Below are 18264 nucleotides of genomic sequence, written 5' to 3' on the forward strand. Positions count from 1 at the left end.
TGACACGGTGCGATCTGCAGAGGCTGGGATCATCTTAATTCATCCAAACAAGCTTTCACTGCTGATGTAAAATGCCGGGGAGAAAATAGCACATAATTGTCCAAATGTTTTGATCCTGAGAGAACTGAGTGGTAAATTTTCATTTGTATTCAGAGGAAAGCCTTTGCTGTCTTTATTATTTTTGATTGCGTTTTGACAGTGGTGAAATCTCTTTGAAACAAGCAAATTTACAAAACTTAAAAAGAAAGCATTGGACCAATTTTGAGGAGAAAAAAAACTGAAGAGACAACGGGCAGCTAACAGGATAAAATCATCAACCGCCTGAAATGTATTCTCTTTTTTAAATAACTACAATCCTAAAAAAAATCATTGTTAAAACTAATAATCACAATGTAAATAGCAAACACTATTTCAAATAAATAATACTACCATCATTGTTCAATGTTAACTAAAACATCGCCAATCCACCATGAAAACAGAATGTTTAACAATACTAGTCAAAGAATTCCACAATGAAAGCTTCAAAGGTTTTACAAGGCCAAGAATAATAGCCATTAAAATGAGATAAGGAAGGGGCACTGTTTACTTAGTCTTTAATAGAGTTTGATCATATTAAAAGTGTTGAAAAACGAAAGTGGGACCGCCAAGGATGAATGATTGCGATTAAGTGGACCATAAATCCTGCAGTTCAAGCGTGTCTTCAAAACAATGCATGCAACCCCTGCCAAATTCAAGAGAAAAACTTTTGAATGTGCATTCAAGGCGTAATAAGCGTTTCTGCTATCTCTCAACATTTGGAAGTCATTTCCCAAATACGCTTGGAAAATCGCTCCAAAACAAACAGAAATGTGTCATTGGCATTGATTAACTACCCTGCCCATACATGAATGTTTTTAAGCCTTAAAAACAGAGACACTTTTGCACTTGGGCTAATTTGGCTAACTATTTCCCACTGTGGATCAGGAACTGAGGGTCCAAACACAAATGTCAGCCTGGGAAAGTGTAAACACAGCCATGTAATGAGAAAAAAAACTGCGCCTATGAAGGTCTCCCAATCAGAGCAGCCACAGCTAACATATATTCCATTCCACATAACTCAAAAACAAAACAATGTCTATTTAGGCTCCTTTTTTAGGTAATTGTGCAAAAAAAGGCACGGTTTGCCGTTACCGTGCCTTGCAATGATTGAATGCCATGTGTCGTCTATTGTCAATTGATTTACGTTGATGTTGGATTGCGGACTAATGACCTTTTCATCAGTGTCTGTTTGGGAAATGGTTAATCAGTGAGCGCAAAAGGTCAATAGTGACAGAGTCCTATCATGTTTATTTGGTTGCAAAACCTTCAGATGTACATTCACCGAGAGGAGCATTGCTAAGAGTGTACTGTATATATATTTGTATTTAAATCCACTTAGTATTTCGGTAAATTCAATCTGCCATCGTAATATGTACATTTTCTTTATTAATCTTCTAACGTATCAATGTTCCTACCCGACCCAATAAATGATTGCATTCTTAGTAAAGGCAGAAAATGACAAAGGTACTATATTTTGCACATTTTAACTTGCATCAGCCAAAAAAAAGCTATAAGGAGGAAAAAAACATATCTTAGTCACTAGAGTATGTCACATATTCGACACACATTAATAACAAACATACATTAGTAAATAGGCATCTGTTAAAATAACATGTAACAGTCATTCAGACAACTAAATCATAAATAACACAACACTTGTTTACCAAACTCTCAATCTTACTCCAAATCTTTATTATCATTTCTGAACAACTCCCTCAACTCAAAAAACAGAAGTCACACTACAGTATAAATCGCAGACTAAGTCAAAACAATAAAGTTGTGACTTATACTCCAGAAAATACGGTAGTGCTACAGTCCCTTTTTTACAAATGCTACAAATCTACAGCATATAACTGCCTCCTGAATTACTTTATAAGTTAAAAAACTACTGAATTCAAAGTCAAACTACTACAAAACCAGAAGTGATTGCACTTTGTTTTCTGGGCTTTGCCGTGTCAGTCATCTAGAGAGGAAACCCATCCCAGTAAATGAACAAGGCGGGATGTAAAGAATCAGGGTGGGCTGTTCATCATCCAGGAGGCCTGGAGGCCAGCTCCGTTATTGGTCCCACCAAATTCTAGCATCAGTTAAAAAGCAGACGCCACTTTCTTCCCTCCCTTCACTCAGTCTGACAGTGAGGCCCGTTGCGCCCGCGTGTGTGAGAGAAAGTCTTCCTGTGTGTGTTTATGTGTGCGTGAGCTTCACAAAGAGACAGCAATACGGGATGCCTGCATACGCCACCAATATGAGAATCAAGTTCCCCATCGTAGCCTTGGCTTTGGAAGTTATCACCATCATCCTGTTTGCAGTCTTTGTGGTTTACGATGACGGCAAAGGTCACGGCCACGATGCACACGGCAACGGCACGGACCACCAAGACCCGCCTATGCAGCTCTATCCCAGTAAGTTTTACTGGCGTTACTGGTTCGCCGGGAGATGATCGAATGCGATGTATGTGTCACTTTGACGGATGAGGGCCAAGAAGTGAACAAAGTGAGGGGGGGAGTAAATTGCTTTCCATTCTGAGCATGTGGCTTGAATCATATTGACGCTGAAGATGAATTGGATGACATCAAACTAGCTGCAAAGCAATAAATCCCCGATATTTTCCAGATTTTTCTTAACTAAATTAGTATTTAACATAGAAAAGTGACCTTAAAAATACGTTTGGAATTACAATTTGATCCTTTGTGTCATTCACTCACTTTCCAACTGTTCAAGATCTGGATATTATTATCCAGTTTGTCAAATTAAATGTCGGGTTTCAATTGGAGTAATGTGAATTCTATTAATTAGCGTAACTGACCAATGACATGAAAACAGAAATAGTTACGGTTTGTTGCAGCACAGATCTGCTGAGTGCAATAAGAGAAGTCACAAGGTCACACTCTGCTTCATTTACTGTCTGTCGTCCTGTCACTCCCATGCAACTTGAGCAGGGTTAAATGTCATTGGTGTCATGGAGAAATGTTGAAGAATGCTTTTTTTATGAAAAGAATAGATAAAAATTGATGATGAGGCCACACATCACATGTTCATTACTTGCATAACTTTACGTTGGAGTGACTGCATGATCACAGTTGGGTGTGGCAAGTGTGACCCATACAGATAAGATGTCCTACTTCAAACTGGTGGCTATGGCTCTGGAGGAAAATATAGTATATTATTTTTGATAGTTTTAAAGATATTTTTGAGACTAGGATATTTAATGGGACACAAATATTTTTTTTAATTCCCTATTTAACGTATTGGCTGTAATTGACTATGCTTAGATGTCCAATCCATTTTATCTGTCAGTCAAAAAGGATTGGATGTCTGTTGAAATAAGTAATAACATGATAAGCAAGTAGCTCACCATTATCATTGGCAGGTTTCCACATTTAAGTGCCTTTAGATTGTGCATGACGTTGTGTAAATACTGCAACCGTAAAAAAGATACATTTTAAATGTGTGTCTATGATTTGTATAAAGAGCTAACTAACATTTCTGCGCAAGTCTAATAAAAATAAGACTCAAATGAGGGAAATGAATGAGACATTCATGATGAAAAATGATTTCAAGCATCCTCCCTAAAATTCATATTTCACTATATTCATCTTCAGAGGGGTGAATCTCAACTGGTGAGTGTTAGCCAAGTTCTGGGCGTGATGCCAGGCACCGTGGCTCCCTCCCAAATTTAGTCCCTTCTATTCAGTGAGCTGCTCTAAAGAACCATGTCACCAAATAGAGGTGGAAATTATCATTGTTTTATGTAATCAAATGTTTTTAAACTTCAATTTTTGTAACTAACTGAGCCATTGGGTGCATTACTTAATTTCTAAGCATATATTTGACACCAACATATAGTGTGGTTTCTGCAAATGAATGCATTTATCTTCAGTGATAATTGGTACAAATATGTAGTAAAATATGCTGCTATTTCATATTTATAGTTTGAAAATGGCGACATTTGGCCTTGGTTGTTCGCAAATATGCCATCGACCACTTTGTAGAGTCTAAATCTACTTGGATTTGTTACAGTGCACGTAAACAACTTTGATAATAAGCAGTACAGGAGCTATATATTGTATACAAATTATATTTATACTGTACATAACCAAGGCTGCCAAAAATAAAGCACTAACTTAAACCTCCAGAGTAAAATTGTTAAACTTTTTTAGTACTATATACATAGTATATAACTTAAGGCAAATATGCATGAATGTTATGATAATAATTCACGTAGGTCTAAAATAATCGCCGCCTTTCAACAGCCTTTGAACAAGTAATCATCGTTTAAATCTTTCACTGCTGGGGTCCTCCTTAAACAATTCTGTCTGCCATTAAATTTGTTATAGTATAAGGATAAGGAAATTACTCCCATTGTCTTTGTGTTCTGATGTTATTTCCTTGGATGGAGCTCATCACATTAAGTTGGAGGTTCCAATTTCCTGTCTTTGAAGGAGCACAGGTCATCGCCACCATCAACAATGACCTTTCCTATTTAAGTTTGAAGTAGTTATTGTTTTTCTCCAAGAGTGAAAAAAAAATGTTAGCACACATGCTTAAGGAGATGATTGGCATATCCAAAAACACCCTCTCCTCACTCTCCTCACCCTCCCAAACTCTATCTAAACCTATTAAGGTCATATGCTCTTCATAAAAGCTGAACAAGGCCGTTAACTCAACTGGAACAGCAATATATTTTTCCTCTTGTATCTCATTGAGAGTGTGATTGAATTGCTTTTCAAGCCAACAGGTCACGTCACGGCCGACAAAACAGCTCCTGTGTAAGGAAATGACTCCTGGGAACCCTACCAGTGGGCAATAAATTATTCCATTAGCTCAAACGAGCGTGGAGGAAATTCATATTGTAATATCTCTTTTAAATTGAACGCATCGCATGCTAAAGTCTTCGCATCTAATCTACCGTTGTGCGGTTCTCTGCGACTACATGGGGAATTGCCAGACAAAGCACTTACCCGCCTCCCTTCCTGCGTGTCTCCAGTGTTCCAGGATGTCCACGTGATGATCTTCATCGGCTTTGGATTCTTGATGACCTTCCTGAAAAGATACGGCTTCAGCAGCGTGGGCGTCAACCTGTTATTGGCCGCCTTTGGCCTGCAGTGGGGCCTTCTCATGCAGGGCATCTGGCACCTGGATGATGGCAAGATTAAGATCAACATCTTTAAGTAAGTCTCAAAAAGAAATGAATGGAAACTTAAGGCAACATCATGTTCTTGACCTTGAAACCCAACTCACGTGGCTTTTGTAGAATCATCAACGCAGATTTCAGCACAGCGACAGTCCTCATTTCCTTCGGCGCAGTTCTTGGGAAGACCAGCCCTGTGCAGTTGCTCATCATGACCATCCTGGAGATCACCATCTTTTCCATCAATGAGCATCTGGTGGCAGAAATTATGGGGGTGAGTTTTTCAAGCAAGCTCACATTCCGCAAACAATCACCAGAGGAATATCACTCCCACTTTAATGTGTGACCCAGTGCAAGAAATTGGAAATATTGGGGTAACAATTGACTTTTCTTTTCAGGCTAATGATGTGGGAGCTTCCATGATTATTCATGCCTTCGGAGCCTATTTTGGTCTGGCTGTAGCTCGAGTTCTTTACAGACCTGGATTGAGGACCGGTCACGAGAATGATGGATCCGTTTACCACTCGGATCTATTTGCGATGATTGGTAAAGTTCACTTATTGTTAAATATCGCCGTCTTGCGGACAAAAATGGGATTGCAGTTTCAGCACAATAAATAGGTCATACCAGAATTAGAACATATTTGGGCATCCAAATATTTTAAATACAAACCCACGCTTCAGAATTTTCTGCTACATATTTTGCATCATTTTAATTATTTAGTGTTTCCAATACTGTTAGCTTAATCACAGAAGTAGAAGCTGATTAAGAGGGAAAAAAAACTTTGTGTCTTATTCTGAGCATGAGGTAGACATTTTTGGGGGGCTAACTAAGTATGAAAAAATGAAATGAGGACATACATTTGTTATAGCCTTTCTATTTGAAAACTTGACTGATAGTGTCAAATCAGTTTTCTTTTTTTTCTCTTTTCTTCAAACTAAGGCATCATTTTGCTACATTAGTTTCTGCTGCCTCTTTACATTTGGAATTTGCTTTGAAATATGAGAAAGTACATGAACTGAAATCACTTGTCTTCAACAGGGACTGTGTTCCTCTGGATGTTCTGGCCCAGTTTTAACTCAGCCATTGCAGAGCCAGGTTTGACCCAGCTCACCGCAGTAATCAACACCTATCTCTCCCTGGCCGCCTGCGTTCTCTCAGCCTACGCTATTTCTAGCTTGGTGGAGCATAAAGGAAAACTCGACATGGTCTGACTACATTTACGCTTCTGAAATATGACTTCAACATGAACAGGGCATCTATTTCACCTGTTCTATCACATTGCACTTTCACGTGAAGGTGCACATTCAGAACGCCACCTTGGCCGGCGGCGTTGCTGTGGGAACGTGCGCCGACATGAACATCGGGCCCTTTGGAGCGATGCTGATTGGATTAGTGGCGGGTATCATTTCCACGCTGGGCTTCAAATTCCTGACTGTGGGTTCGCAGATTACAATAGATTCATGTAAAACAAGTGTTCTATTCTATTAGAATATTAAATTCGAAATACTATGTTTTCTGCAGCCTGTTCTGGCATCTAATCTGGGCATCCAGGATACCTGCGGTGTACACAATCTGCACGGCATGCCGGGAATATTGGGTGGTTTGGCTGGTATCGTGGCTGTGGCTTTAGGGAAAAAGAGGTAAGAATAAGCTTCATCTGGTATTTTAAAAAAATCTGTTTCTTTGGTAGTTTTTTAAATCCCTATTGTTTATCTTTAGTGGTACAGCTACCATGCAAGCCGCTGCCTTAGCTTCATCCCTTGGATTCGCTTTGGTCGGAGGGCTCATCACAGGTGGGTGGAGAAATGATAATAATAAATAAAATATAATAATATGATCCAAACAAACATTCACTCACAAACACAACAGATCCATCTGCAGGAATATTTCTCAAGCATTGGAATGGATAAATATATGAATTTGCACTCAGGGTTAACACAAATAAAACCTGGAAAAAAAACTTTGTCTAAAATTGTCAAAATTGAAGATGTGTAGATCTCAAATAATGTTGCGCTAATAATCAATAGGTGGCAAATTAATCCACACTTTGTGAAATAAACACCTGCACAGCGGTTGAAAAAATATATATGCCAATAATATTGAAAAAAAAACCTATTGCAACAGTACTATAAGTGGGGTTGTGTTTGTGTAGACAATACTGTGTTATATTTACAAACTTAAAAATTGCATTTGATGCAATACTTCATACGCTACAATACTATAACACAACTTGGAAAGTATCAGCAGTTTTCATAGTATTTAGCTACACTACATGGTTTGGTGTGGTAAATTTATATTATAAGCCAAATGAAAAGAATACAATGCAGCATGACTAAAAAATGTGCTTTGCTCATTTCCCAGGTTTAATAATGAAGCTGCCTATCTGGGGACAACCTCCTGACCAAAACTGCTTTGATGACTCTATTTACTGGGAGGTAAGAAATCCTACCTTATCTCCGAGGCGGTAGATGTAAGAAAGTAATATTCCACATTATTAAACTTGAAATTCAGGATCATATTTCCCAGGCAATGGCTGAATATTAATATCACAGTCTGTGGATTCTTTCTAATACATACTTTGCGTTGGCAAAGACGGTTATAAATGGACTTTTTTTCCTGTTGTATTAGGTCCCTGCAGAGGAAGAGGAGAATGAAGAGAGCTTGGCCCATGCTGATCATTCAAAGAACAAAGCAGATGTCTAAGAATATGGAAAAATGGAAAAAAGGCAGCTGAGAATATTGCTCTACGATGCTCTGCATGACAGTTTAGTTTGAATTGAGACATTAAAAAGCAGTACAGCTCCCTGCATAGCACAAGGTTGTCATTTTAAAAACCGAGGAGAGGCTTAATCAGTTTGGTAATTGAATATTAAAACGAAAGAATATTGTGATGGCACTACTGATTGATTTTTAATCACAGTAGTTTACAGTCAAAAATGCCCAGAAAAAAAATCTAGCAACATACATGGAGACAATTATAATATTGATTCAGAATGGAGTATTAAGACAGAAAATTTATTCAGATTTTGATTCAATTTTTTTTTAAAGGAGTGACAGTAAGTGACATTTTTTGTTTGGTTTTATCACGTTACCCTCATAGTTACTATTTACACTGAAATCAACAGTTCACACTCAATGCTGGAAAACAGCAACACTTGTAAGCTTTTTCTTTATTTACCTTTGAACATATTAGTACAGTGTGTTTTTGTGTTTTTTTATTTTTGCTCCCAATCATTATTTTATCCACCTATATATGAATAACACCTTGGTGAAAGACAGGGACGGATCAAGGCTTTAAGTGACCTCACCCTTATTTTCAACGAAAAATGTTCCTTTGATGAACCAACGTGTGTGTATAAGTGAGTGCATGTGGGCGTGTGTGTCCACAGTAAGGCAAATTTTTTTTTACTATTTTATATTATGTCAAATGTATTCTTCGATGTACATACAAGTTCACAAGTGGATCGACATGGTCAGTTTGGTCGTAGCCCTGTAGTGTAAAAAGAAACCGGTACACAACTTTGATTTTTACAAAAATCAGGATATCGTTACATTACTAAAGACGTTTTTTTAATATATATAGTGCATCCTGCCACCATTAATTGACAGAAATAATGCCATATGTGTCTGTAATGTTGCATACCTAAAAAAAAAGACTGCGGGTGAGATCAAACTGACTACTTCAGTTAGTAATCATTTTGTTTATCAACTTATGAGTGATGCGAAATCATTGAAAAGCATCAACCCTTTGTATTTTTATACAGTGCAACATGTATTTGTATAATGAACTAACACTGCCATAATAAATATGTTTTGTACATTATTTACACAAATTTGCCTTTTGTGAATATTTAATCCACTTTATTATCACTGCAAATCTGTGGCAATTAATAATAATAATAATAATCGGACATAGGCCCTGTCGTAGAAACCATCAACACTATAAAAAACACAAGAAAACAGGCAACAACTTTGTCACCCACATTAATTCAAATAATTCAGAATTAAATAAACAGGAGTTACAAAATATTGAAATTTGAGTTTAGTAGATTGAGTTTTTGTCTTATTTTATCAGAGTCGCCACAGCAAAACAATCCTGCATGACAGATTTGGCACTAGTTTTATATAAATGATCCTAGTTCTCGTCCACCCCAAAATACATTAATGAGAGAACCTTGGAGGTGTAAAAAAATATAACAAACATTTCCTTTCATATCACAATTTCTTATTAGTACTTAATAATTTTGTTTTCATTTTTATTGCCCTGTTTTAGTTTTCAAAGTTTGTAATTGTTCTATACTCAAAGTATATTCTCACCATCCTATAACCCTATTGACATTATTCAAAGTAATCATATATTTTGTTTATATTATCACTTTGTTTATAGAATATTATCAAGTCTTTTGTTACACGCTCCACACTTCTCTCGAAACAGATTATTGTTCATCGCTGCCCTCCGGTGGTTCAAATAGGTACTGAAACACACCCACTAATATTCGAATTAAGGCCAATTTTGATCTGCTGGAAAAAGTGAGTGCATGTGTGTGTGTGTGTGTGTGTCCACAGTAGGGCACATTTTTTAAAACTATTTTATATTATGTCAAATGTATTCTTCGATGTACATACAAGTTCACAAGTGGATCGACATGGTCAGTTTGGTCGTAGCCCTGTAGTGTAAAAAGAAACCGGTACACAACTTTGATTTTTACAAAAATCAGGAAATCGTTACATTACTAAAGACGTTTTTTAATAGTATCCTGCCACCATTAATTGACACAAATAATGCCATATGTGTCTAAAATGTTGCATACCTAAAAAAAGACTGCGGGTGAGCTCAAACTGACTACTTCAGTTAGTAATCATTTTGTTTATCAATTTATGAGTGATGCGAAATCATTGAAAAGCATCAACATTTTGTATTTTTATACAGTGCAACATGTATTTGTATAATGAACTAACACTGCCATAATAAATATGTTTTGTACATTATTTACACAAATTTGCCTTTTGTGAATATTTAATCCACTTTATTATCACTGCAAATCTGTGGCAATTATAGAAACTATCAACACTATAAAAAACACAATAAAACAGGCAACAATTTTGTCACCTACATTAATCCAAATAATTCAGAATTAAATAAACAGGAGTTCCAAAATATTGAAATTTGAGTTTAGTAGATTGAGTTTTTGTCTTATTTTATCACAGTCGCCACAGCAACACAATCCTGCATGACAGATTTGGCACTACTTTTATATAAATGATCCTAGTTCTCGCCCACCCCAAAATACATTAATGAGAGAACCTAGGAGGTGTAAAAAAAATAAAATAAAACAAACATTTCCTTTCTTATCACAGTTTCTTATTAGTACTCAATAATTGTTTTCATTTTTATTGCCCTGTTTTAGTTTTCAAAGTTTGTAATTGTTCTATACTCAAAGTATATTCTCACCTTCCTATAACCCTATTGACATTATTCAAAGTAATCATATATTTTGTTTATATTATCACTTTGTTTATAGTATATTATCAAGTCTTTTGTTACACGCTCCACACTTCTCTCGAAACAGATTATTGTTCATCGCTGCCCTCCGGTGGATCAAATTGGTACTGAAACACACCCACTAAGATTCGAATTAACGCCAATTTTGATCTGCTGGAAAAAGTTACAAATTATAAATTGTCCTTTCTCTTGCAAATGAACAATATATTAAGCACTGACCTGGGATCCCATATCTGTGTATTTTCCGTGTGTTTATTAAAATAAATCCTCCAGGAGAAAAAAAGCGCAGATGGCGTTGTGGGTACGAGATCGAAAAGGAATAAACGCCAACATGATCAGTGGATTAAAAAAAAATCCATTTCCTCTTTGCACGGGAAGCTAGCACCAATGCATTCTGGGATACAACATGTCGCCTGTGGTTGCCAGTCAATGCTAATTTTCGGATCATCCCTACTATTTAATGTAGACATATGCACGTCTCGTTGTTGTCAAGCATTGTTTTATAATAACCATACTGCACTGTTGCCATGGTAAGTACTGATCACTTTTGATTTCTCAAGATCAAGACGCACGTAGTGTTTGTAAAAGGAGTGTTGTGTTAGCCTAGATATGCAGTCTGGCTCACACCATTGAAATAGAAGCAGCTAATCGTAATAGTTTATGGTTTTCATATTAATTTGTTATTTTGCGTGCCATCCGAGATCATACCTAGTCCAATAATTTACAGAAATTGGTATGATCAGTATGTTTTTGTACGGATCTCCCCCGTTAAGTTTAGACTACGTAACTTGATGACTACAAATAATGAAATGCTATTTATGATTTATTTTCATGTTTAATGTTGGGGGTGTTTAAACTTCATTGCTTCAAAAAATGTCATCGACAACTGTTTCTCATTAGCAATGCTGATCTGGTAGAAATTAAGTTGTATGCATGCATTAAACTAATTAAAATCGTTATTGTTGTGACTTTTGTATTAATACTTGGCTGGTCCCTAAATAATAACATACAATGTTACAAAAATCAGCAATTTTTTCCCTATCTCAAAGACGTTCCCACTCAGAAAATAGAGTATATAAGAAAAACATGATACTTCAAAATAACATCTCTTTATCAGGTTATTTTGTTAGCTTTTTCAAAATAATGTCCATCGTCATTCTTTCCAGTCAACAAAAGCGGAGTGCAGAGTGTCCAGTTCCAGCTCTCGGACAGATGACAAAAGCAGAGGTGATGCTTTTTTTCTTTTTCTAACTAAAAGGAATACATGAATTAGCCAAAACAAAAGCACTGTCTTTGATAGTGATTTTTGTTCAGTCCATTTTATCTTGTAGAAGTTGCACTAAGTTGCATGCAAAAATATTATCTAAATATGTCACCCCATCTGTTGACAAAATGACCCCAAAATTGTGCTTAAGGAGGTAGAGAAAAAAAGAAGCGTAAACGCAGCCGCAGCAGATCTTCTTCCTCCTCCTCTTCGTCCTCCTCCTCGTCCTCCAGTTCATCGTCTGCTTCATCCTCGTCGTCGTCGTCGTCTTCTTCATCGGGCTCGTCGCACTCATCCAGCAGCAGTCGAAGTAGCTCCAGGAGTAGCGGTGAGTGAAAATAAAAGCTTGTTTTTGATTGTTCTCTCTGTTATTAATCACATTCACTGATTATTTTTTCCCCCTAGACTCCCGAAGTAAGTCCAGAAAGCGGTCTAAGAAAGGGAAGAGGGACAAAGCTAAAAAGGTATTTGTTAGGGATGCCTCGATCACATCTATTCCAAAAGTCCACTATCATTGTCATTTTCCATGCCCAGCAAAAGGTGAAGAAAGAGAAGAGACATAAACGGAAAAAGGAGAAGAAATCCAAAGGCGGGGAAGAAAATGCTGGGCCTGTTCAGATATCCAAGGTTGGCAATGCACTTTTTGCTTGTGATTGTTAAACCCTTGTTAAGTTAAGTTTAGGAATATTGACTTAAAATTGTGACTATTAGAAATATTCCATTTTACCATAGTCAAACCATGTATTTAAGGTTCACCTGGAAATTGTACCCGCTTTTTTGTGGGTGAATCCCTGACATTTTTAGTATCCTTGCTCATGGTAACAGATTACTTTCTTTTTTCTACGCAGTACTTGAAGGAAAAGACGAAAGGGAGCAAGTACAGCATGATTTCAGGCAAGAAAATAAAGATGAAAGTAAAGAAGTCCAAGAAAGATAAACAGGTCATTTCAGTCTCTTTTAGAAGCAACTTTATTATTTAATTATTGTCATTCACCTTGGCTCACACAGATGTGTTTTTACCACAGCGGGACAAAAATCGAGCCGAACTTTTGGAGTTCCTTAATTCTACCTTGTGATTCCCCGAATGGACACGGGAGACAACCTCAGGAAACTGCAAGCGGGCTGCCCGAGAGAAGAAATGTAAATAGAGTTCGATGTTGAATCAAGGCGTGGCACACCTGGACTCGCATGCCAAGTTTTAACATCGTAACCATTTTTTTAAACATGTATTTTTATTTAAATGTGAATTGTGTGTGGTGTACTCCAAATGGTCAACACTGCACACATATAACCCGATCTCCAACGACAATCTTGATTCTCATCCCCCATATGCAGAAAGTCAAATTGGTTCCATTTCTCCCAATTATCAGTATATATATTTATACCCTGGTTTTAGAGAATAAATGTGCCAGACATTGAGAGGTAGCCTTAATGTTGCTACTTATGGCCATTACGCAAACTGATAATAACACCATAAGGTCCAATATAGAAAAAATGCACCATTCATGTTCAAAATCGCATTTCTTTTCAGTGCGATTGCACCTAAAGAAATGTTGAGTGTTCATATGTACATTTCTGTAGCAAGTTTATTCTCGTATCACTACTTTTGGACTCAAGTTGAGAATTGTCATCTGTGTGTATTGACCAGTTGAACAGTTTATGTTATATAATTAATGTGACCATCAATATTTTACTTATACTTGAAAGCCCCTTTGTAACACCCTCTCAATTTCAGCAGTGGTCCGTTAATGTCTGTAAAACAAAATAGCTGCTTCTTATGTCAACGCGTTTATGGAGCTGTGGGACAAAATGAAAATAAACCAATCCAATGTTTAATGGTTTTGTCAATACTTTATTAGTATTCATTTGCAGCAGATGTGATCTTGTATATAAACTGTAGAAAAGTGGATGTAAAGCTTTAAGTGGGATGACCTTGAATGCAGGAACTTTGTGTAGGCTTATTGTGTGCTGTGAGAGCAAATGCAAAGGGTGACTCATGGTCAAAGTGATGGGGGTGGGAAATCATTTCATACTTGAACATGAAAACTAGTACTACATAATGATGTGCCGAGTTTGAAATGCTTAGGCATTCGGCTCTTATTTGGGAAAAGGTTTTGGTGTCGTTCGCTTGTGTATTACATTTAGTGATAGATTATGAATATTCAAACTGAACATTGAAGAGATTTTAGTAAAGTGGAGTCATTTCTCCAATGAAGTTTAATCACTGAAAACCATTATAAGCTATTCAAATTTCATCTTCGTGAATTTCCAAATGGGTTCGTCTCAGTAAACTTGAATGTTGTGGAAGGGTTGCACGGTTTCAATTTGTTAAGTGCAGTTCAAAACTAAATGCATACATAATTCCTTAATTTACAGTATAAAAATGACAACTACAATCTGTTCAGAAATACGTACGCTTTATCAACATCATCAAAAAAGCCTATTGTCATCATTGGCTTTTTTGATGATTCGATGATGATAATAAAGCCTATGACTGAACAGATTGTAGTTGTCATTTTTATACTGTAAATTGCAGTAATCAAACCCCACATTTCTCTAATGATGTGGGGCAATTGCCAGAAATATTGCAGTAAAATAACCGGAAAATAGTGGACGACTTAGACACACTTAATTGAAGTACACAATATTTCATCCAATACTTACATGTCCTGATAAATAAAAACTGCATCATGTAAATAACCAGTTTGGTGGACATTAATCTTTGATCTCACTGCAGATTAGTTCCAGAGAAAACTTGATTACAAGCAAATCACAAAATCAAGTGCCCCCTAAATTTCAAGCAATTCAAGTGTGTAATACAATCATGCTTATGCTCGCTTGAGTTTTTGATCTAAAATAATTCAAAAACAACTTTTTTCCTAAATAACCACTCAAACTCTTGTTCCGTTTAATACTACAAAGAGTCAAGTCACATGAATATCAAGTATTTTATATGTTTTAGCTTAGCAACTCCCAGTCAATTCAATGTAAATTCCCTGTACTTGAGTGTACATACATCACACAAGTTTATCACTACTAGTTCCTTTGTATCTAAAGTCCGGCATGCTCCACACTCTCTCTTCTCTGTCTGTCCCTCTTTCCACATCTTCGGACACTGTCTTCAGGTCGCTCAGGCGCTCGCCGTCGGTGGACACCAGGCCAACCGCGCTCCCGAAAGGGTTGATCTTAATACGGGATCTGAAGTTCACCAGGGACACGCTTTTGGCACGTTTGTTGCTCCACTGGCGAGCGAGACGCTGGGCCTCTTCCTCCTCCTTCAGTTGCTCCGCAGTCTCCACGAGGATGGAACGGAAGAGGCCCGATACCTCATGAACTTCCGGCTCGCTGGCTCGGATTGCATCGCGGAACCTGCGCAAAATCCAAGTGTTATTCCAGAAGATGGGTGATTTTTTTTATTTTTTATAACCATGTTCTGCAAAAATAAGTAGTACCATTTTTAGCACCTTGCTCTCACTGGTGCTAACAAGCCACCTGAGACTTGATCTAAAACAAGATCAGTGTGTTCAATAACATTTCATGAGATTTAACATCCATTTTGCTGTTCTTTATTGAGCAAGTCTGATGAGATTTTGGTTTCTAATCACTAATCTCAGTGGTCAAGGTACCGTCGCTTGTCATGAAAATAATGGACAACAACCTGACATCATGGATGACCAAATAATAATGCATACAATTTTTTTAATAGATTTTTTTTTTATTACAAGTTTGCATTTTTGGGCTACTCTTACTTGAGTATGACCAGCCCACAGCAGGACGGCGGCACCTTTGCGCAGAGGTCCTCCAGGCCAAGCCTCTCCCCTGTGCTGATACTGTAGGACGAACGAGGCACGCTGGCGAGCCAGCTGTAGTCCGCCCCTGTCTTGAGGCGCCGGTACTCGCTCTCCCGCTCTCTCTGCAACCTCTCCGCCTCCTTCATTTGCCAGCTCAGCTCTACCATCAGCGTGTCGGTGACCACGTCGGCCGGCTCCCTGTGTGGGATGCGCTGGTGAGGCTCGCTCCAGCCGAACCAGGACGCCATGCCGTGGCCCCTGCCACCTTACTGACAGAAAGAGAGTCAGAAAAGGATATCACTTGCAACAAATTACAATACTAAATGCAAGTGCACACTTGTCTATTAGGGGACAAATATGCAATAAAATTCAATTTATGATGCGATACACATAAAATTATGGCTGTAGTTGTCCTTCAAAGTTAAGATACAAGCTTAATTTGTATGACAATGATCTTAATGCAAATCACTAGTACGCACCTCAAATTATCTAACCCTGAATACAAATGGCAGTATTTGTTGCATCCAAAAAACTAACAGCGATTCTAATGTGCTTTTTTTTTCTTTTTAAGATAGATTTATATTGTATGATAGTTCATTAAAACATATTGCGAATACAATTTAGGGCAGCAGTACATTACAGTCATCCAGACAGACGAAAAAGAAAGTGACTGCCATCTGCAGCAATTCTATGTTTTTAACAGAGGATAAAGAATATATGCCCCTGAGTACTATTATTTTGTTACTGCTTGAAGTGCAATAAGACCATGACACTGATTTGGTTCATCAGCGAGCTCTATTTACATTTGTCTCAAATACACATGCTTTTGTCTTTCATTCATTTGACCATTGACATTAACTGGGAATGGTATTAAACACAGTTTTTTTTAAAGAAAAAAATTGTTGCTTACTGTGAAGTAAACTAATGTGATTGCTACCTTGTAGTACTTAAAAAAACGGTTTGTATATCGCAACCAATACATTTCCTAATTCAATTAAAAAATTTCAAACATCCCTCTTCATCATTCTTTTCACATTTTAACCACATGTGGTCCAGATGTGACATCCAACAAATGATCCACAGTACTTTAGCATTGCCAGGTTTCAAACAGGTTGTTTTCAAAGAGAAGTGGCTACTGAGCTTACTGAGCTCATTAGTTGTTGCCACAGAGATACCGTGAGTCAGGAAGACTTACAGAAAAGGAAGTGGATGTCCTTGGAAATACATTATGTGACAGGACATTGAGCTCCTTATTAGAAAACTGCACTTATTGTTCATTTTAGGTTCATCTTGAAACTTAGGCATGTGAACTGGTCTGTCAAAATTACATTGAATACTTCTATATCTTTTTATTATTTTGTTCATTATAATTTCTCACTGCACACATCAAGCGTTCTTTCCCAAAATATTAGGAATATACCAGCACACATTGAGACTATTATACATGTTGCTATTGAAAATGGTACTGTGTAGATTTCTTGTAGAATTGATGGAGCTTTACTTTCTGTCATAATCACATAACAGGTAGTGCTCCTAATTTTTGGTTACTGCATCTGTCCACGCACACACATATATTGTTTTGTAACTGTCCTTGCATTAATCTGGATTTAATCCTTTCATCCGATGAATATAGCCCAATCGCATACCTCATACAATGTTGTATTTGTTTATCTAATACACTCCATTTGTTGAAGAGGTTACATTTTCTTTTCTTTTAATGTTGAAATATAAGTGCCAAATTCTGATTTAACTGATTGTGAGTTATTCCCACGATGTAAATGATGACATCCTAAAGCATTATTTACAGCTTCACAATTGGTTTGAATTTGTATTTCCTTGAATGCTAAATAAAAAAGACAACATTTCCTTACCTTTATATTTCCTTGAAAAGTTTCGAGCCTGTTCCACACACAACAACAAAAAGATCAAGTCTTTAGTCCGATGCGGTTGTGACAAGCCAGCTATCTCTCTCCATTATCTCGACCTTTCTGCTTCTTTCCTCCGCCTCCCCCGCCTCCTCTTCCCTTGAGCCCCCCTGGCCTGCCTTTACTTGTTGCGTCAGGTTGGGGGCTCCATCATCTCCAGCGGGAGGTCGAACAAGTGCTTATGTCCTTTTATATTTTTGTGTTTGCCATCTGCTGTTGCTATAGTGACCAGCCTAAGCCTGTTTGTCCACAATAAGCTTCATCCGATGAGAGGGGGGTGATGAAGAGGCAGATAAAAGGGACAGATTTAAAAAGAGGGGAATCAAATTCAAAGGAAGCTGTAGGGCTTGATCATGCATGACGAGGTCACGTGCATGTATGCAAATGAATTTCCTGCAGCTAATCAGTTTCAGACTCCTGTGTTATGAAATGCCACGATGTGGAGGAACATTAAGATTTACTAGATTGGTGTGTAGGTGTGAGCTGGAAGCCCATCATTGCAGCATGAACTGTGAACTCGGGTGAATCACATCGGATTCTGCAGTAGACGGTTGAAAAAACAGGCTATA

General features: G+C 37.4%; 3 protein-coding genes across 4 annotated transcripts; 2 read left to right on the forward strand and 1 right to left on the reverse strand.

Moving 5' to 3' along the window:
* Nucleotides 1–2201: 2201 nt before the first annotated feature.
* rhag (Rh associated glycoprotein) lies at nucleotides 2202–9035 on the forward strand. The gene is made up of 10 exons (XM_077586430.1): nucleotides 2202–2480; nucleotides 5066–5249; nucleotides 5333–5483; nucleotides 5608–5755; nucleotides 6251–6417; nucleotides 6509–6646; nucleotides 6734–6852; nucleotides 6932–7005; nucleotides 7574–7647; nucleotides 7841–9035. The coding sequence occupies exons 1-10, from the start codon at nucleotides 2303–2305 to the stop codon at nucleotides 7913–7915; spliced, it is 1308 nt and encodes a 435-aa protein (XP_077442556.1). The 5' UTR covers nucleotides 2202–2302; the 3' UTR covers nucleotides 7916–9035.
* Nucleotides 9036–11075: 2040 nt separating this feature from the next.
* Nucleotides 11076–13815, forward strand: LOC144064169 (uncharacterized). The gene is made up of 7 exons (XM_077586434.1): nucleotides 11076–11245; nucleotides 11882–11942; nucleotides 12131–12307; nucleotides 12385–12443; nucleotides 12514–12606; nucleotides 12828–12920; nucleotides 13005–13815. The coding sequence occupies exons 1-7, from the start codon at nucleotides 11243–11245 to the stop codon at nucleotides 13053–13055; spliced, it is 537 nt and encodes a 178-aa protein (XP_077442560.1). The 5' UTR covers nucleotides 11076–11242; the 3' UTR covers nucleotides 13056–13815.
* A 968-nt stretch (nucleotides 13816–14783) lies between these two features.
* rd3 (retinal degeneration 3, GUCY2D regulator) lies at nucleotides 14784–17928 on the reverse strand. 2 transcript variants are annotated; one of them, XM_077586433.1, is made up of 3 exons: nucleotides 17642–17928; nucleotides 15729–16035; nucleotides 14784–15348 (listed from the first exon to the last, which is right to left on the reverse strand). In XM_077586433.1, the coding sequence occupies exons 2-3, from the start codon at nucleotides 16016–16018 to the stop codon at nucleotides 14997–14999; spliced, it is 642 nt and encodes a 213-aa protein (XP_077442559.1). In that variant the 5' UTR covers nucleotides 16019–16035; nucleotides 17642–17928; the 3' UTR covers nucleotides 14784–14996. The 2 variants fall into 2 exon arrangements, with proteins under 2 accessions (XP_077442559.1, XP_077442558.1); XM_077586432.1 differs by having other exon boundaries at nucleotides 15729–16039; nucleotides 17642–17922.
* Between the last annotated feature and the right edge of the window lie 336 nt (nucleotides 17929–18264).

The sequence above is a fragment of the Stigmatopora argus genome, chromosome 19 (assembly GCF_051989625.1).
Source record: "Stigmatopora argus isolate UIUO_Sarg chromosome 19, RoL_Sarg_1.0, whole genome shotgun sequence".
NCBI classification, from domain to species: domain Eukaryota; kingdom Metazoa; phylum Chordata; class Actinopteri; order Syngnathiformes; family Syngnathidae; genus Stigmatopora; species Stigmatopora argus.